At 49.6% G+C, this 20,823-nt stretch overlaps 1 protein-coding gene and 1 non-coding gene across 2 annotated transcripts in view; one reads left to right on the top strand and one right to left on the bottom strand.

Annotated features, from left to right (window-relative positions):
• The first annotated feature begins 235 nt into the window (after positions 1-235).
• The window catches only part of Pkp1 (plakophilin 1), a 45,105-nt gene continuing 24,517 nt past the window's right edge, over positions 236-20,823 (top strand). Inside the window, exons 1-2 of the mRNA XM_026397158.2 lie at positions 236-607; positions 10,411-10,517. Coding sequence (XP_026252943.1) covers positions 406-607; positions 10,411-10,517 — 309 coding nt within the window. The 5' untranslated portion in view covers positions 236-405. The remainder of the gene's footprint in view (positions 608-10,410; positions 10,518-20,823) is intronic.
• On the bottom strand, positions 12,087-12,213 carry LOC113188768 (small nucleolar RNA SNORA40). Its single transcript, XR_003301581.1, has one exon. It is a non-coding gene; the product is annotated as a small nucleolar RNA SNORA40 (small nucleolar RNA).

Genomic DNA, 20,823 nt, shown 5'->3' with positions numbered 1-20,823 from the left:
GAGCCTCACCTCCTAGGGGAGAGAAAGGAGGAGCGAGCAGGAACTTGAGAGCATCCCACACAGGAGAGCAGCCCTGCCCCCAAGAGCTCTCGCTCCGCAGCAGCAGTGCCCTGCAGCTGGGCGTCTGAGCCCTGGCGGCGGCGCGCAGCCCAGTGGAGTGGGTGGTGCAGGGCAGGGGTGGTATATCCTGTCTGACCGAGGGCGGGCCCTGCCAGTGCCTGGAGACGGACGAGCCAGGGTGGAGGCGCCAGGAGCAGCTGCCGGGAGTCTTCACGCGGACCACTCACTCTATGGCCATAGGGAGTCGCTGAGAGAGCGACAAGAGCACGCTCCCGCCAGCTCGCTGCACCGCACCTCGCCCGCGCCTCTGCTCTCCAGGTCCCGGCCCGCGCACCTTCTGCCACCATGAACCACTCCCCGCTCAAGACAGCCCTGGCATACGAATGCTTCCAGGACCAGGACAACTCCACGCTGGCTTTGCCGTCGGACCAAAAGATGAAGACGGGCACCTCAGGCAGGCAGCGCGTGCAGGAGCAGGTGATGATGACCGTCAAGCGGCAGAAATCCAAGTCTTCCCAGTCGTCCACCCTGAGCCACTCCAACCGAGGTAAAGGCCTGGCGCCCACACGACCGGTGCACACCTCCCTGGCGCCTCGAACAGGCGGCGGGAACCCAGAGGCTGCCAGCTCCAGGCAGGGTCTCCGCCAAGTGGGAGCAAAGCTCGTGGCAGGGTGGAGCCGCGGCCAGCCACTGGCTAGAAGGGTCCAAGAGCTCGGTGGTGCGCTAGTGGGCAAGGTTGGGTAGCTCCCTGGGGTGAATAGCAGGGAACATCCCTCCAGCACTCCGGGAGCCCGAGAATCTCCCTGCAGCTGTTGTCCGTGTCCCATCCTTGGATCTGGACCGCCTTCTCTTTCTGGTTTTGCTCTGGGGACCAGCCCACTATTCTGTATTGCCCCGCTGTTCACCGCCCCAGCGCTCACCCAGGGTTCTGGTCACTTCCCCACAACCATCCTTCTCGGCTTTGCGATCCTCTGCACCCTCAGTCTGTGGTCAGCGCCCAGCGTTCAGATTCAGTGGGATCCTGATCTTGGTGGGGCTGGTGCGTAGTGGCATGGTCAGCTGAGAGAATCACTGAGACCCGAGTGAAGGCTTGGGAGAGTTCTTCAGGACCGGGAGGTACATGGGAACCAGACCAAGTCCTTGGAACTCCCCAGCATTCTAGTAGGAGCTCACCCCAGGAAGAGGCAAATCTGCTTGAAGTAAGCTAGGAAAGTGGTCTGAGATGCTGTTTCGTTTCTTTTCTTTTCTTTTTCTTCTTTCTCCGCCCCCCCAACCCCTTTTCTTTGAATCAGGGATAGAACCTAGCAGGGCTTAACTGTGGAGCCTCGTTTACAGCCTGTATTTTTTTTAATTTTTTTTTTTTTAATTTTGAAACAGAGTCTTGCTAAGTTGCTGAGGCTAGCTTTGAACTTGTAATCTTTCTGTCTCAGCTTCCCCAGCCACTGGGATTACAGGCTCATGCCACCAGTCAGGGCTTGGATACTCCTGTTTTCTGCAATCGATAAGGCAGAAACCTCCTTTCCCACGGAATTTGCCCTACCCCACCCAGCTTATGTAGAAACAAGTGTCTTATGGGAAGAGTAGGTAAAGACCTCAGCAAAACCAGCAATGATACTTCTCCAAGTTTGGTTCCCAGCCTCTGTGAGTGACAAGGTCCCCCACCAGGGGAAGCAAGGAGAAAAGGATAGGACCCCTGAATCTGAAGAAGAAAGGAGCAATACCTAACTGGGGGTTGATGGTAGAGGATTTTGAGATCAAATACTTTAATACGAATAATTCCCAGTAAGAAGTCTACATGTTAGCATTCTTAATTTGTTTATTGTTTTTTTTTTAATTTATTTAGCTAACTTTATTAAAATGCTAGTAAAGACTGCACACAGGAGAGTGCAAGCAAGCCCAGGGCAATCCGGACTTATTTATTAAGTCCAGCCCCAGGAAAGCAAGAGAGGCAGGACTGAGGCAGAAGGAGGCAAAAGAGATAGACCTGCCCATTCTCCCATCGGGCACACACACCAGCTCAAACGCCCTACCTCTGGCTTCTGGTCTCTTGTTTCCCCATTCTGAGTGGCCCCAGGTTAGAGATAAGGACAAGAAACATGGCTGTGGTAGGTCAAGGTCTTTTCTGTACCCTTTGCTCTTGTTTCATTCCTGGTCCTTCTGCCAGATTTCCACTCAGTTGCCCCACTTCCCTTTTATTTAGTGCCCTGCTAACTCCTTACTAGCCTCTTTTGAAAGTAGGTTTTACAATGAGAAAGTGCTGCCACTTCTGGCCACAGCCCAGGGTGCAGCTCAAGCCCACCTATTCTTCTCTGTCTCTCCTGTCCCATCCCCACCCCATTCCACTCAGCCTCAGCTCCTGGCTCAAAGCTCCAAAAAAAAAAAATCTCAACCTGGCTCCTGGTACCCCAAACAGCCCTGTCACCCCAACTGTGGTGACATGAGCTGTGCAGCTGTCATCATGGAAAGCCTTGGTCTTTAGTCTTTGTGGGCAATGTCCATCTAATAGGGTCTCATTTCTGAGTACCCAACGAGTGGGTGACCACGATGGCTAATGCATACCTTTCCAGAAACTCTCCAAGGACTGACCCTGTGGGTGGGTCTCCTCTACCCTCAGCCTCTGGGGAGGTTCCCATCGGGGCCAGTTTCTCCATCGTCATCCTAGCTGGAAAAAGCTGTTGGGCCACTTGGAGCTGGTGTTTCTGGTTTGTCTGGCTTTGTTTTCATCAGATTTCTCTGTCCTCTCCATCAGAAACGCCCAAGCGTTTCTCATTTGCTCCGTGGTAGCCCAAATGCTCATCTTGCTTGTGTTGGTCTCTGTGCTGTGAGCCTACTTTCCCTGCCGGGACGAGCTCGCGGCTGTGGAAGGACATTGGCACCTGGACAGGCCAGCCCCGCCCCACAGGTTAATTGACAACGCGGCGGCTGCTTCTTGTCCCTGGCGAGGGATAATCAGGAATTGGCTACCTGTGGGCCCAGTGACAGAACCAGCCTTTCCTCAGACTCCTGTCACGAGGGTTCTTTTCTGTCTTGTCAGTGTGTTTAGAGGAGTGTGTGCCCTGAGACCTGGGAGAAGGACCTAGCTCTGTGGAAAGAGTCTGGTGACTCATGCCCATCTCCATCCACACCTTCCCTGAAACCTCGACAACGAGGCAGACATCTCTCCCTGGTCACAGAGTGTCCCTGGGAGGAATAAGGGGGTCTCTGTGACTGAAGACCCTGCAGAAGGAGGTTGCTATGACCTGCCTACTCACCTAGAACTGGCCCCCAAGTGTTACTCTGTCCCTGAGTGAGTCAGGGTGTCAGGTACTTTTATTTCCAGATGGTGTGCTTGTCTACAAGGCTCTCTTTAGGCTGTCTCCCTAAAGCTTCACCCTAATTTTATTTGATCCAAAGCCAAATATCCCTGCCACCAGGAACGCACATCACAACCAAATTCCACAGGACCTTCCCTTCCATACCACTTCCTCCAGAGAAATCAGCACCACCAGTGCTATTGGCCTGCTCTGTGCTGCCTCTCTGACACACGGGATTGTTCATTTCAGCCCTGGGTCTTAGTTCCCCTTCTCAGAAGTACCATTTCCTACCTGCAATGCAGAGTCTTTATTACCCTTTGCTCAGAGATCTGCTTGGAGCAGCCATATTGGGGAGATGCCCAGCTTGCCCTCCATGCCTCTTGTATCCATCCAGGCTCCTAGGGGGCAGCCTTGGGCCAGCTCCATAGAGAGCGTGGTGAAGGTGGCTTTTTGTGTTTGTGTTGGGTTGTGTCTCAGCATGAACCTCTGCCCAAGGAAGGTTCTGCTCCTTCTGCCTTCTTGGAAGTTGCCCTTACCTAACCATAGGCCATGGCTGGGCGTCACTCTGGGGTTGTTTTCTCAGGACCCAAGCTGAGATGAGAGATGATAAAGGGTATTTATGCTTTAGCTTGTTTCAGTGGCAAAACATGCTAATTAAACTTCAAATGAACTAATTCTTTTTTCTTTACCATGTACCTTGGCTTGAAGTTGGGGTTTTAGTCAGAATTTCTGGTGGCCTGTTACAACACATGCAAAAATGCCGAGTATTCCCCAGTGTTTGGAGGCAATTGTTGTTTGTTTCCATGGATCCCGTCCTGTGCTCCGCTCATTGGCAGAAAATTTTTAAAAATCCAAATTCCTTCCCCTGTACCAAATTATATAAATCAGTATGCCCATTGTTTTGGGTTTAAAAATCTGAGAAGTACTTCTGTGACGAGGTGGGACTTCTGGCAAGGTGTAAGATGTTTGAACAAAATGAAACAGAGAAATATTATTAGATATCTATTCAAAGTTCTATATCGGCATATGCCACGCATAACATAACACGTTATGTATGTTTGTACACATACGTATAGACAAGCACACACACACATGCATGCATACACATCACTGTATACACACATGTATGCACACACACTCAGCATGTATGAATACACACACCCACACATGTAGACACACCTATAGCCATATAAACATGTATTCCCACACACATACACAGCACACATGCACACACACATATATATATAACACACTCCCCCACATGTTCACACACCCTTGCTATGAACATATATATATGAGTACACACATATGCTTGCACACGTACACACACCTTGCAGTATGTGTTGTGGCAGGAGCCCAGCCTGGCCCCTGCTGCTGGCTGGTGTATGGTGCTAGACAAATCAGTGCCTCTCTCTGGGTCTCTGCAACTGTCAGAGGGTGGCTTAGATCATGTCAGAAGAGCTTTGTGATGGCAAATCTCTTTGGAAGCAGATTTCCTAACTTCCTACCTCTGCAAACCCTTTGCCCAAGCTGCCTGCAGAAAGCTCCTTCCCTCAAAGCACAGTGCTCTTTGAGTTTCTCTTGCAAACATCCTAATGTCCAGAAATAAAGTTCTAATCCACTATTCTCAAACTTGGTTACACATTGGAATTACCTGGGAATTAAAAAATGCAAATGCCTGGATCTGGCTCCCAGAGGAAGACAGGGTGGGAGGCAGCACTTTAAACTCCCAGGTGATTCTGTTGTGTGGCAAATGTCAGGAACCAGTGTTGTAGTCCCCAACCTTCAGTCACTCTTGAGCCTGACACAAGGGATTGCCCCTGTACCCTAACATAACACCTCTCTCTCTCTGTCTCTCACGCATGCATGTGCACGCACACATCTAATATAGTAGTTGCTGGTGATGGGTTTTTGCTCTGACCTCCACTAGGAAGCCACGTCCCATTCCTTGCCCACTCTAACCTACTGCCCTGCCCCCCCCCGTGGCAGGCCTGTCCCCACAGGATGCTCCCACGCTCCACCTAGTCCTTGGGTTTGGTGGTGGCCATGCTTGGATTATCAGAAAGAGCCACAGATTCTGATAGAGCTGGACTTGACATGTCCCAGCAGAATCCCGGGGAGTCATGTGTGCTGGTGAGGGAGAGGAGAGAGCACCCAATTTGTTTCGGCATTTCTATTCTCTGCCTGTGCCCAGGTAAAGGCCGAGAACCACACCAGAGTGCCTGGTGAGGTTGTACTGAACTCCTCACCTCCTCAGGCTTCTGGAAGCTCCAGAGTGGGGAAAGCAGTCCTCAGCGCTCCTAGGAGCCAGGTAGAGGGCCAGGAGATGGCCGGCCACTCTCCCTGTTGAGACATGTGCCTGTCTCTTTCACGCAGCCCAGTCCTACCCACTCTTGAACATCTCTGAGGGATGCTGTCTCAGAAGAGTCTTTCTGACAATTCTTGTTTCCTCATTTAAAGTCCCCTTGCTATGGGCCTCGCCCTGGACAGAATGGGTGGAGGAGATTTTAGGGAATGAACTAGAGGCATTTTCAATGCTGAAAGCTGATGGGCTTCTTTCTCAAGCTCTTCATGTTGAGGGATCGTTGGGTTTGACTCCAATGCAGAAGGAGCCAAAAGAGACCTCAGTCTTACATAGGAGACAGAAGCAGCAGAGATAAACCTCTGGAGAAGCTGACCTGTGACATGTCCCTTGCCCAGCAAAGGGGATAGATTTGGGAGAAGGGGAGAGCAGAGGGGCTTCCAGGTGCCTTCTTCCCCAGGGGACTGCTTGTTGGTCAGGCAGGCCAGTGTCCTGAGAGCCCTGGTCCTGGGATGGAGAAAGGTGGATCTAGTTGATGTAGAAGATCCTAGTTTGAATGGGGGACACCCAGGCCCTGCTTTCTGGAAGAAGGCTGCATAGGACACACACATGAGTATACACACACACACACACACACACACACACACAGAGGGTATATAGCACAACACCCCAAGGGACCCACAGAGTAAGCAGTGGTTATATTGAAGGGCTTGGAGTGCTTGGGGCTGGGTGGGGCCACCTTTCTTAGCTGAATTTTGTGCAAGGTTTTGAATACAAGGAGAGGGATTGGCTAAGAAGGAGAGAAAGAATGTTTCAGGTGCAGTGGGTGTGACCTACTTGAAAGCCTGGAGGTAGAAGAGGATGAGTCACCCTGCAATGGTTTGCCTGTCCCCATGGGAGAGACAATTCAATGTGTCCTAACAGGGAGCTGCCTCCATTTTCAAAAGTTTTTGTAGGTGAAAAAGTTTGGGTTACCTCTATGGGCATAAGAGATAATCAGCCGGTCCTTGTCCAAGGCACCCAGGGGAAGCTGCTTGCAGAAATTGATCTTCCAAGTGATAGATTCTCTGACTCAGTTTTGCACATTGAAATTTCATATTGGCATAAAACAAGACAAGCTCTGTGGACAGACCAACCCCAATTGCTTGTATGTTAAGGAAAGCAACAGATGCTCAGAGGTATTTGTGTGTTGACCTCAGGGTTCCATGGGTGGGTAGATGTCTTCTGGGGATGACATGGAAGTTGGACTGGCAGCCAGCTTCACTGTGAAGCCACCATCTTGTTGCTCATGGTCAACGCACCTGTTTGGAGAGAAGAGTAGGAAGGTATGAGATTGGCTGAGAGGATGGTGGTGATTCTGTGGAGTGACCTGGGAGCAAGGACCATCTCTCTTTACCTCTCCTAGAACCAAGAATCCTACTCTAGGGAGTAGCTTTGGTTGTCTGAAACTGCACTCAGCTCCTGTCTTGTCCCATTTTATGCCACCCATTGGAAACCTCCTGGGTGGAGGAAGCCCTGGTTGAGTAGAATTCAGAGACCCTCATCCCATTTGGCATTAAATGGAGACGCTGAGCATCTAGGCACCAGGTATTGGAGGCCTTCACCACAGGGCTGGGCAGGGGAGAAGAATTGGTCAACAGAAACGGCCAGCTTGCACCAGTTAGATCCAGTCCCTGCTGGAGCAGTGCCCTGTGCCCCAGATCCTCAAGAAAGTAGAAATATGATTCTTGCTTTGGAAAGTGCCCAAAGTACCTGGTGGTAAAGACTGGTATAGACAGAAGACAGAGATGGAGGTATCATTAGTCAGGAAAGGCTTCCCAGAGTGAGTCTGTAAAAGTGGGGGAACTGGGTGGAGAAGGGGTTATCAACATTGACCTCATTGAGAAGTCCCATGTTCTTGCTGTTGAACTTGGCTTTAGAGGACATTGCTTACCAGCCATAACTCTGGGGTCAGGAGCAGGGGAAACAGCTTTTCTGCGTGAGTAGGTCTCTTATAGACAGAGCTCACCTGCCACCTGACCACTCAGTTATCTAGCACACTGCTGGTGTGACTTCAGGTGTATGGCATCTCTGGACTCCCCCCTCCCTTGACGCCATTGCCAAAAGTGCAGCTGCCTTATGCCAGAGAGGTAGGACTGGCTGGTGTGATGGTAGCCTTGCTCTCACAGGGAGCCAAGCAGTCCCCGGTTGCAGACAAGTCTTGAAAGATAACTTTAGCAACTTTCTGGAAGGGCCCAGAGGCCTTGGCCCAACCAAGTAAAAGTTACAGTCCACACTTCTTGTCACCAGAACAGAGTTATGGCTGGGACATGGTCACTGGTTTGGGGCACTATAGAGCATCCCACCCCTGCTTCTACATACGTGTGTCCACCCCCTCCCTCCATGGCATACTGAGCCCCCCACCTTTGTACAGAGAAGAACATGTGAGAGGGCAGCGGGGCAGGTGTGGGGTGTGGGAGGAGGAGGCGCTTCATCTGAAGACCTGGAGGGAAAGTCCCGTCAAGCTGATCAAGGGCAGAGGCCCCAGTGGGTACCTTTGGGGGATGCCTCTCCAAGTCGGAGTCCCCCCTGGGGCTCCATAGAACCCTTCTGTCACCACCCCAGATTTTCCATCTGGAAGCAGCTGGCTGACCCATGCCTGCCCTTTGGAGAGAAATACCTCTCATAAGGTGAGAACCAGGCAGACTCTGGCCTGCCAAGCCTTAGCAGGGGTAATAGTGGGCTGGGCAGAGGGGAGGCAGGGACCTGGCTATCAGCTCCCTAGAGCCCTGACTGTGTGTGCCTGGCTGCACCCTCTTCTCTGTGAACTAACTAGTTCTGGGTGACCGATCCCACAAGACTCCTCCAGTCTTCCCAGAGAAGCAGCTGCAGAGAGGGTGAGAAGCTAACTGGCTGCATTATCAGCGGTTTGGAGTAAGTCAGGGCCCAGTGGGCCATGGCAGAGCCCCAGGGCTTGCTCAAAGGGGAACGTCCTCAGTAGTGAGGCCTAGACCTGGGCCGCCGAGGATTTCAGGCATAGGGTTCTCTGGAAGAAGCTTGAGGCAGGTGGCAAAGGAGGCGATGGTTAGCTTTAGATGTTTGTTCTTCTTCCTTGAAAGCTGAGCTTTGTCTCAGGAGAAGTCTGGCCCTTCTGAATGCCATTGAACTTGTGTCACTATAATAATACAACCAGGCAATACTGGAGCTCTATGGGGCCTTTGGGGTGCAGAGAAGCCAACACCCTCTTTTTACAGAAGAGGAAGCTAAGATCCAGAGAAAGCATGTCACTTGCCTAAGTGCCAGATGGGATTGATTTCAATAAGTCTAGTCTCTTGTCCAGGGCAAATTGTGACTGCCACAGCCCAATAGCCTTAATGTTCATCGGTCTTCCATGATAGGGAATGGGAGTTAAGGGAATGGCCCTCTTCTGTGACCTATGTATGGGCATATGGCACTGGACAGAGGAGGTATCCCCAAGAAGAGATGCTGGCCTCTTTCCAATGCTGCGCCTCTGATATTCCCATTGACCTCAGCTCAGACCATCCAGTTGCTGGGAAAACTCTTGAAGTCTCAGTGGGTATGGCAGAAGAGGAGGGGCTGATAGACCAGGGGACACCACCAACCAAGCCCTCTTCCCCCTAGACAGGGTTTCAAATAGGGAGTGTGACAATGGCTTTAGGAAAAAAGAATTGTGCACATTCCTGCCAGGAGGCTCTTGTTGGATCCCTCTTACCTTCTTTCCCAGAGGCCATATTTAACAAGAGTGTACAGCAAAATCTGCTCTAGAAGTCTGGGCCTTGGGTCCATGGCTTGACCCTCCTGAAACTCCCAGGGTAGCTGAGGGAATGGGCAGTGATGGATACAGAAGTCAGGGCAGTATGTGTTCAGAGGCTGATTAGAATGAGCTTCCCGGAGGAGGAGGTGAGTCTCGAGACCCATGAAAGTCAATGGTTGTGACCCAGGAGGGAAGGCAGTTAGCAAGGGAAATGAAGTTAGCAAAGTCATAAGAGGGTCCTGCAGAGTTTGGGATGTCCCTTAGAGCCCCCATGCCAATCTGGTGAAAGGGAGAAGTGGGGGGGGGTGGTCCCACCAGGAACCCAAAATCTAGTTCTGCTTTCTGTGATTCAAAGCCACTTTACCCCTAATAACCCTAATGACACTCTGTCTTCCCTTGGAGCCTGTCATTTGTGGGTCTCCAAGCACTGTGAAAACATTAATTAATCCTCACCGGTCCTTTGAGGTTGATCGCTTCTCCCTCTTCAGTTGGAGAGCCTCGGAAATGAAGGAAGAGGCGGAAGGTAACCTGGTCATCTGTTGGGGCTGGGCTTAGGTTTGAATCCAGACTCTCATCAGCCTTCGCTGCTCTGTGGCTTTGACCTTGGGGCTCTGGACCTGTAATGTCGAGATCCTGCCTGAATTCCCCAAGTGAGAAGCTGATCTTTGCGGAATACAGAGTCATGATTCCCTGGACTGGAATAGCAGTGCTTCAAGACCCTCTGGGCCACCTCCTGACTTGTATGTGTCAACCAGCCTCAAGCCACAGGGAAGCTATTAGACTCTCTAAAATAGGTCAACCGAAACGCTCTGTTGCATTGTCCCTGCAACAGTCTGTGGTGGCCTTTCCCTTGGCCCTGGCTGTGGAGGGAGATGGAGATTGCCCACCCTCCTCCTTCAGGAACTCCATGGGCGTGGTAGACCTGGATGCCCTGGATGCCCTAGGAGGATGGGGGAACATCATTGCCATCCCTGTGGTAACCCCCTTCCTTTGCTCTCCAGGTTCCATGTACGACGGCTTGACTGACAACTACAACAACTATGGGACCACCAGCCGGAGCAGCTACTACTCCAAGTTCCAGGCAGGAAATGGCTCGTGGGGCTATCCGGTAAGGGACTGCTTCCATTCAAAAGGACCTGGAATGTTTGGGGGGATTATTTGGGGTTCCAGGTGGAGAAGGCCTGCACTGATTGCTAAGAAATAGTGATATAGGTCTTGGCTAGTGGGTCAGGGGTCATCAGTTCTGCAGTTCTTTGGTAGCTGGTTCAGCATGTAGCCTCATGTTTGGCTGGTTGGTTATATTTGAGTGAACATTTTAGACAAAGCATAAAGAAGAGAGCATTTAAAAAGTCCATTTTCCTATATGTTTGATTCAGTCATGTATTTGAGAGAAGTTTGAATTCTTAAGGCCAATTTATAGACCAGTTTAGCTGTTTCTAGGAAAATCCTGAAAAGTGTTCCTTCTTTAGTATGTTCTGATGGCCAAGGAGGGACTCTAGAAGGTCCCCTGAGGCCAAGAGAGCATGTCCACTGCAGCGACTCCTGCAAAAAGGGGTAGGTGCTAGAGTGAATCCTTGCTTGAGTTTTAAGTCAGACAAAGTTGGGCTCACATTTGATCTGTCACTCACTAAGCTTGTGACTTTGAGTAAGTTACTTCAACCTCTGGCCTCGAGTTCAGGTAAAGCAGACATTACAAATTCTACTTGGGAGTATTTTCAGGATTAAATGAACTAGTGTGCATTAAAAAAAACAGATTACAACAATTCTTTAAAAATCCATATGGCTAGAGATTATTCTAGATCCTTTAATCCTGATTCAGTCTCTCTCTTCCTATATGATTTCAACCCACTTTACCCATCTGACCATTTACTGAATATATTTTTACTGAGGGGAACTCTGTGCCAAGCACTATGGTAGGTGCTTTTGATATAATTGTACAAACCAATACAGTTTTCTTCTACTCTAAAATCAGGGGTACCAGGCACTCTGAAATTCTCCCAGTCCCCAAACTCCGACTTTCATTTATTTTCACTGATATGAATTTTAGCATGCCTTGTTCTTGGGGATTATTTTGTGAGACATTTTGGAGATGGGAGTGAAAGTCAGTTCCGGGGCTCTGTCTTCTTGGGGCTCTGAATCAGTAGCATTTTCTTCCAATCCTGTTGCTTGCAGTTGCCACTCCTGATTGTCAAAGATCCTGGGTCACGGGCTAGGAAGGAGGTGGGTGGTTTATGAATGTGGTGTTCTTTTGTCATTGGTTTGATTCAATTCTTTTTTTAATATTTATTTTTTAGTTGTAGGTGGACACAATACCTTTATTTTATTTGTCTTTTATGTGTTGCTGAGGATCGAACCCAAGGCCCCGCAGGTGCTAGGTGAACACTCTACCACTGAGCCACAACCCCAGCCCTGTTGATTCAGTTCTTTTGGGACTAATATTTAGTGGCTGTGTATTTTTCACGTATTTGTTGGGCACTAAAAATAAGAGAATTAAATTTGCTGCAGTTTTTCCATGATTTCTTTTTTAAATCCTTCCTTCTGTATCACAATATGAAAATTGGAACATTTAATCAACAAAGCTGAGATTCTCATGACCTGTGCTTTTTATTAACTTCTTAGACTTAGAACCAACCTTTTCATTTATCAATATCTCTTCACTTTAAGTTCTCTTAGGTACAGTATTCCTGCTTACATGTATCAAAACTCATACTGAACAATGAGCTCTGGGTTGCAAAAGAGGATTTACTTTTTGCGCTTGCCTACAAGTCTTTGTCCAAAGTTAAACAAAAACACACACAAGTGCTACCCATGATTCTTGATGTCAGCCAACACTCTTAAAACAACATGAATACAATAGGGATGACTGAACCCAGGAAGCTGGCAGATCAAACACACATGTGAAAGGGCTTTGACACAAAGGGTGATGGCCAGAAAGACCCTGAGAAATTGTCTTAGTAATGTAGGTAAAGGGATTAGGTGAAACCCAAAGAAGACAGGTTGCTGGACCCGCAATCCAAGTGAGTAATCATGCTGACACTAAAGATGTTCTGTGTCCTTACATACAGGATGTCACCAGGTCAGAGCTTAGAAGTGTCACATTCTACCCTGGTTCTCTCACTCTTGGAACCACTCTGGGCATTCGTTTTCTCATCCCTAAAGTAGAAGTGTCTGCTTTCCTTGCAGGTTGATAGCATACCACAATAACTGTGAGTGTTATCCAGTGGACAGTGTAACCATGGAAGAACTCTTTGGGAGGAGGTGTTTCTGAAATCCATCCTCATGTGGCTTAGGTTGAGTGCTTTGTTTCTGGTTAATTAACTCAATCCTCAGCTGTCTTGCTGACTTTAATGCTCCCACCCCTCCCTGTGCCCATTTTCTGACAACCAGTGAAAATCTCTTCCCTTCCCCTTGCCCTCAGGCCCCACCCTCCTCACCCGTTTGCTGGCAGGATGGCAGACATGACTCATGACAGGGTAGCTGCTGAGGCACGTCCCGTCTCCTCTCAGTTCAGGAGAGGCTATGGGAACAGGGAAGAGCTGAGCACACACGAGGATTTGGCAGAGGGAGGGGGCCAAGCAGAGGAAGTGGAATAATTGATATTGGAGCCAGACATATAATCAGTTGAGCACCGGGCAAAACCAAATGGGGGGGTCCAGATTTAGGGAGAAGAAGAGTGGGGGGAAAATGGTCATAGAGATCTGTGGCGTGAGATAATCCCATGCCTGTGGGATTTTCCCATGGATGGTACACCTGGCATGGAATATTTTTATTTCCCACCCTCTAGTGAAACCAATATGGCAGGTGAAGGCAGGGAGCGTGGGGAGGAGGGTGTGGTTCCCCTGCACAGCGTCGTCAGCATGTCTTCTGAGAGCTGAAGAGGGACCATTTCCTGCAGACACTTTATATTCACTCAGTCAGCCAACTGCTATTGAGCAATGGCTGAGACATGGCAGTAACTGAAGGGCGCTGCAGAGACAATTGAAAAGACTCTGGCTTTGTCCCCACTGAACTTCGAGTCACGTTGGGATAAGCACAGAGGTCAACAAAGAGAATGCAGGTATTCGTTGCTAAACTCGAGAATTCCACTAATACTGTCCCTGCTCAAAATCTCAAGATGTTTCTAGAACCTCCAAACAGTTTTACTTTTTATTATTTTCTTTTTCTTTTTTGAGATGGGATCTCACAATGTTTCCCAGGCTGGCCTCCTGATTCCTAGACTCCAGCAATCCTCCTGCCTCAGCCTCCCCCATACCCCCACCCCAAGTAGCTGGGACTGACAAGCTCAAAACACCATTCCTGGCTTAAACATTTTAAAATAGAGCTGTCTGTAGTGTACATATTTGAAGAGCCATACAAGAACCAGTCTCATTTCTTTATGGTCATGACCTGTGTTGGACCAGAAAATATTACCCACTTTAAGGACTTCATTCCTCAAATTTGGCTCCAGTTCCAAATATGGAAACCATCCTCAAATAACAAATTTTTGTCACCAGTGAGCAGATATTTTATTTAAATATATGAAGTATTACCTTAGAGTTTTGCTTCATATTCTGTCAGCAATAGCCTTTTAATTTAAAAAATCATACTGTTTATAAACTATGATCAATCACCTATACCATAGATTTAGCAATTGACTATAGAGAGTCTTGTAAGGCTTAAAACAAAGTCTGACATACAAAAAGCATGGAGAGGACTAAGGAAAAGACTAGTCCAGAGAAATTAATTGGCACAGACCGTCCTTGACTTCTGGCCACTCCAGCCTCCTCCTTCAGAGACCAGGATCTGCTGGAGAACAGTGTTGGAGCCCCAGAATCCTGCAGACCTCAGCGATTGTAGGGAGCTGGCCAGTTGGGGCAAAAGATGGGGCCGTTGGTAGCCCCACTACCTGGTTTCTCAGATGGACAGAATCAGCTCCAAGGCTCTGGTTCTCAGAACGGAACTCATGGATATTAGAGTCCCCACAGGGTTTACATTTTGCAGTGAGGAAATTCAGACCCAGAGAGGACAAACTACTCCCCGAAGGTCACACATCTGCCTAATGGTACAGCTAGGATCCCTGACCTCTAACTCCCAACCTGATGGAGTTTGGTTATGTTACCCCAAACATTTGCAATCTCTGTGATGACCATTTTATGGTTTTTCACAATCTCCATATTTTAACACTTCACCCACGTTCTAGGGACTTGCAAGAGACCCATGAGTTCCAATTCCTTCATTCCACCCCTCCCTGCTTTCCAACCACTCTACTCTCCTTGGAGGGCACCCTAAGTCCAACACAATAAGCAGGGCATGGTCATGATTTTTCCCTCCTAGATTCAAGCTGGGTTCCCTTGGCTATAAGCCAAAGTAGGATTCCAGATAAAATAGACCAAAGTACAATATTTGGGACATAATTATACTGAAAAGTTGTTTGTTGTTTATTCTAAATTCAAATATGATTCCACATCTTGTGCTGCTGAAGAGAGCTGAGTTTGGTAACCCTAGAGGATAAAAGTAAGACAGCTTTAAGCACTTTTATCCTATGCTAGGGACCCAAGCATAATTACTTTAGGTCACATCCATTTCTGTTGAGAAAATGGAGGCTTTTGGTCCATCTAGTTGTCCTCATAATGGATCATTTGAATACCTTCCTCTGAGTCAGCTAAAATCGGGATGAGGGGAATAGAGAGCTATAGCCACCGTGCAACATATGGTGGTGAGCGCCTTGTTAAATCACTCAACCATGCTCAGTTCAATCCAGCCTGGCATGCTTAAGAGTGAGAATCTCCAGTGGAAGGCACAGCCTTCTATTCCAAAGCTGAAAATAGATTTCTATCACATGGATTGGTCTCTAATGAGGCTGAGTCCATTGGATTATCTTGATTCCCAGGCCATGCATGTGCGATTAAGATAGCCATCCCCCTTTCTACCAACTCTAGTACTAAAGGGTTTTTCTTTTTTCAAACTAAGAGGCTCATCTTGAGCATTCAGTTCTTCTGGGAGTCCTACCAAGTAAAATATTCTTTGGTTGTGGATTGGACTGGACCATCCTTCCTATGCTCTAAACCTTAGAGGAAAGAAGCCAGGAGGTTTAGAACATGGCATACCATGGTGACTGCCATATTAAATTATTCAGTCATGCTCGGTTCAATCCAGCCCGATGTGCTTAAGAGTGAAAATCTCCAGGAATATTATCAAGAGACAATTCTTTGTACTAGATCTTTTTCCCAGCCCTTTGCCTACTTGATGTTGCTATTTGATGATTCCATCATGACAGGGTCTTATACAACATGCTAGAGACTCTTACCATGAGGAGATCTGATCTTATCCACTCTAGACTCAAAGCAACCTGCATGAGTCTTATTACAGATGAGGGAACTAGGGTTCCATGAAGCTTCAGTAAAGGATGAAAAATCAAACACAGTGCTCTCCAGGTTGGTGGACTACCCTTGGTCAGAGTTAGTCATGTTGATTGATCTGTCCACATGACAGAATCATGGGCCAAGTACTGCAGGGGGACAGAAACATGGCAGGACCCTTGTCCTAGAAGCAACAGAAAGAGCGTATGCTTACCAATCCACAGCTAACGGAGTCTATGCCCAGTGAGCTCTGGACTTTGGCCAAGAATTTTAGATTCTAGTCCTGGTTCTTCCCCTTAACAAGCTGTGTGACTCTAGTCAAGTTCCTAATCTGGCTGAGCCTCAGCCTGCCCACCTGTGAAATGGCTGAAAGTTCCTATCTCAAAGAGAAGTAAGAGAGTCATGGACATGACATCAGATCGTCAGTGGGAGACCCGGATTCCAGTCTCAGTCAGACAAACTGAGCCTTCGCCCTTCTAGGCTTTGGTTTTCTCAACAATGGAGCAAGACAGTTGGAGTAGATCTTAGCTAAAGACTCATTAAGGGTTTAGTGTGGCTTGAGAGCTGACTCAGTAGCTGCAGGGCCTCAAAGCCAAGCCCGTGGTCCCTCCAGGGTCAGAAGCAGTGTCAACTCCTCCAGCCCAGCTTTCTGCTTCAGGCCTCCAGATGGATGAAGGCTTTGCCTTCCTCTCTGCTTTCATGTGAGCATCTCCAGGCACCAGTTAATTAGCCCTTACAAGGGGAGAGAGAGTAGGACTGCATTGACTTTAGCTTTACAGAGAGGGGAAACTGAGGCACAGCAAATAGCTCTGCTGAGTAACTACCCTGAATTAGAACTGAGACTCAACCCTCTCCTCTGCTCCCTTACCCCGCCCCTTCCTAACTCTGAGCACCACTTTCCAGGTGTGTGAGCTGGCCTCCTTTGACAGTACTTGCTGGGCCTCTGTCTTTTCTTGAAAAGTCCAGGTGAGAGGAAGAGAGACTAGACCACAGCCTCCTGCTCCCATGCAGGCATGGATCCTGCTCCACGAGGGAGTGACTGATGTGTTTGCCAACTCAGTGTCACTGCTGCCAGCTCGTGACTCACTCCCACCCAGCCCTAGGAGATAGGAGGGTCCCACAAGGGCCCTAGGCTCTCACCCAACAAGAAAAGGCAATGATCCTACTTGCCAAGGGACAGAATGTGCCTCAGAGAGAGAATGGAGGTGAGTGAGAGAGTTGACGGGGAGGCTCCCGGGGCGCCCCTCCCTGTGGAAGGCGGTGGCCGAGCGAGCGGGTGGTATGTTTTCACAGACAAATCGCTGCTACGGGGACAACTCCCTAGATTTAAGCTGTGTAGCAAAGATCTATGTCTGGAGGATCCCCTGGACAAGGGCTGTCCTTTATAGGCCACAGGCTTTATAAGCCCTGAGAAGTTTCTGACATTCTTAGGATTGGGGCCAAACTCGGGAGCTTCCTTTCTGTGCCTGCTTTGCCCTCCATGGGAAAAGCGAGTGCGACTTGAGGCCTCTTCTCCTGACGGAGGACTGGGTAAGCCAGGGAAGCCTGTTAAGTAGAGAGAAGGAAAACCTGGTCCAGGGGCCCATACCCCATCACTACCCCCAGGTGTCTGATGGGACCCTCTTCCTCCTGGGCCTCAGGTGTATCGCCACGTGCAGCTCTGACATCATACTCTGTCCTTCCTGAAGGGAGAGAAGGAGGAGGCCCCCACTCAGCCTCAGCACTGGGGGCCTACAAAGAGGAGTCTGTGTCCCGGTGATTACGTGCAAATGGTGCTCTCCCTGGAGGGGGCTCCTCCAGATGGAGGAAACTGGGACAGGCTCCTGAGACAACTGAACTTTGAACTGGAAGTGAAAGTAAAGGAGAAGGGAGCTAGCCTACCAAGGGATGGAGGGTGGAGGAGGAGCGCTCCTGGGCCTGGGGTGCCTTTCTGACTGTTCACAAGAATGGGCATCATCCAGAGGAGGGCAGCTGCCAGCAAGGAGCCACCTCTAGAGGTCTTTCCAGCCTCCCTGGTCTCCGGTGGCCCATCCCCAGGGCCCCAGAATGCAGGATGTGCCCCAGAGCTGAGCAAGCGGGCTGCTCTCCCCCCTGTTCTTGCCCTAGGGAGGAGCCAGAACCTCAGGATCCCTGTGCTGGGTGTGTTGTCCCTTGTGGGGGAGGGGGAGGAAGGCCAGGCAATTTGGCAGATTGTTCAGGGAGAGATGTCACTGCCAAGGGACTTAGTATGATAGCAGCATGGCTTGTGGGAAGTATCAGGCATAGACAGCCCAGGACACAGTCACAGGCATTCTCAGAAGGATGGCAGGAAGGAATGCCACTCTCCACTGAGGTGACAGAAACTTGTCCACTTGGGTAGAGCTCTGACCTTCCGGCCAGGCAGGGCAAACTCATACTTAGATTGAAACACCTGGGGCTCCGTCGCTTCCGTTCTGACCAGGTTCTGGGAGACAGGTTAATTCTCTGGCTACAGAGAATGGGATAGTGTTGTCTCCTGCAAAAGGAAGTTTCTGGAAAACTTGACCAGTGCTCTCTTCCCCCCAATCCCAGTGCCACCCTTACCCCACCACTGTCACATATTTGAAGTGTAGGCTCTGAAACTTTAGAGGGAAGATTTGAAGAATCAAGGATAATTGTAAGTTTGTTTATTTCACTCCAGAAGAAATTAGTGGAGTCTTGTTTGGGGTCCCTTTTACAGAGGGCAAAAAAATGACACAACTAACAAGTCTTTAGAGTCCTTGTAATATAGTTAATAACACCGAACAGATGAAACGACAGCACGTGAGAGGATATGATTAACAGCTGACTCCTGCGGCACAGGCTGACCGGAACCTCTGCGGCCTCTTTCCTCTGTAAATGAAGGGGTCGGCCCAGGTGATCAACCCCCCAAGTGCAGTGCCAGGAATCTTGGAGATTTGGGGACAAGGACCCTGGGGTCTGGGTTATAAAAGGTACGGGCTGTGACGCAACCTGGGTCCTACTGCATTCTCCCAGTTAGCTCTCGCGTCCTTGGGACCCCAGTGATTTGATGGTCCCTTGAGCATCCTTCTGTGTGAGATCAGTAGGGAACCAGATGTCCTCTTTCCAGTGTGATTTGGAACAGAGCAGGGGCTCGCCTGGTGCTCACAGGTAGATTTGGCAGAACTGAGTCCCCGTGGACTGGAGGTCGGGTGTGACACGTGAGGGGAGAGGGAGCCAGGAAGGCAAGGGTTGGGGAGAAAGGGGAGTCGGGTCTCTGCCTTTCTGGGAAAGTTCAAGGCCAAAAAAAGCAGGGGACAGCAAGAAGAGCCATTGAAACAAAGTGGGGGCCTGGTGGGGAGGTGTTAGGGGAATCTTCTGATGGCTCTTTGCTGCTTTGGGAATTTTTCTTTTGTGACTGGGCCCCAGTGAGACAAATGCAGCAGCATTTCCCAAGTGGGTGGGAGGGCCATCCCCACCCTTTGCTAGGGTGAGGCTCGGCTTTCTCCCCCAGGGCCCTAGCAAGTCTCTGCGAGGCTGGCCTGCCCCAGGAGCGCAAACTCAGCTGAAAAACAAAATCGTATCAGGAGGCGGGGTGTGTGGGGGGTGCCTAGAGACACAGGTGGGGAGAGATGCAGCAGGGGCTCCTCCCCTCCCACTCCACCCTACACACCAGGGCGGGGCTGCCTGGAAGGACACAAAGACAGGGCTCAGATAGGCCAGCAAGAGGCTGTGACTTCAGCAAGGGCTGCTTATAGACGGCCCAGGCCAGAAGCTTTTCAGGAGGGCAGTCTGTAGTTGGGGAGATGGAGGCTCAGAGAGGTAAGCTGATTGCCCAAGGCTGCACAGCTAGACTGGAACCCAGTCCCTCAGCTCTTTAACCCAGCTCCTACCCACACTTCCTTTGCCACTGTGAGCCATCGTGTTTCCTTGAACAGAGAGTATTTGAACTCTGATGGCACATTTTCCCTCAAACCATCATACCAACTATTGTTTACCTGTTTTTCAAGGAATTACTTTTAAATTTCATTGCATTTCCTTTGAAAGGAAACTAGATCATTAACTCAAATGAAAAAAAAATTTTTTTTTAAAGAGAAAACCAGAATCCTTTGCCATAAAGGAAAGCTAACCATGACCTTAACAACAAATAATAATAATTAATAGGAAGAAACAGAACATTATTTGATTCTAGCAAGGTAGGTTTGCCTGAGAGAAAATTTTGGTTTGTTTTGCTCCAGAAAGGGAGGTTGGCAAGTACTAAGGAAACATACTGGCTCCCACCCAGGCTTTCTCTTTGTGGTTTTCAAAATGGAAAGGCCAAGAGCTTTCTGGGTGCTTCGGTGTTAGTTATTGCCATGTTCTTAAATCCCCTAAAGTCACCCGGCAGCCACCAATGGTGCATGACAGCGCGTGGGGGAGACTTGGGGGCATGAGCTAATGGTTCAAGGTGGTTTTCCAGAGGTCCTGCAGATCAGGCAGGGGCCCAAGGAGGAAAGCACCCACCGAGACCTCTCACCCAGGCCACCTGCCCACTAGGCTAAATACTTTTTTCAATGGAGCAGGTCCAGATGATGTTTCTGACTGACCTCTGCCAGTCTCCATACCATCAGGGCTTGCTGAGCACTGAGCTCTGTGGGATGACTGTCCTTTGAAGCCCACCTGGAGAGGGTCCTTGGGAAAGCTCCTAGTTTCTTCCACATTCGCTTATGGCTCTAAGCTCCTTTCAGGAGTGCTGGGGGCAGAGCGGGGTTGCTCAGGGCCGGTGCAGCCGAGCCGGGGCATCTGTAGTAGGGTGTGGTTAGAGGGACATGAACCAGCCACTGACCCCACCATTGCTCTTGTGGTTCTAGTCAGGACAAACTAGTTATTAAGATCACAGGGTCTCCTTGCCACATGTACCCCTTTGGCCAAAAGGTCTTTATCGTTGGGCTACTAGTAGAATTGTGTCACACAGCTGAGTACGTCTTTTGTTCCCTCCTCCTCCCCCTCCTCCTTCCCCTGCTCCTCCCACTCCTCATACCCCTCCTCATACCCCTCTTCATACCCCTCCTCCTTTTCCTCCTCCTCCTACCCCTCCTCCTCATACCCCTCCTCCTACCCCTCCTCCTCCTTCTCCTA

The sequence above is a fragment of the Urocitellus parryii genome, chromosome 9 (assembly GCF_045843805.1).
Source record: "Urocitellus parryii isolate mUroPar1 chromosome 9, mUroPar1.hap1, whole genome shotgun sequence".
Classification (NCBI taxonomy): Eukaryota; Metazoa; Chordata; class Mammalia; order Rodentia; family Sciuridae; genus Urocitellus; species Urocitellus parryii.
Note: the sequence above shows the minus strand (reverse complement) of the source record. Positions and strands in the feature narration are given on the sequence as shown.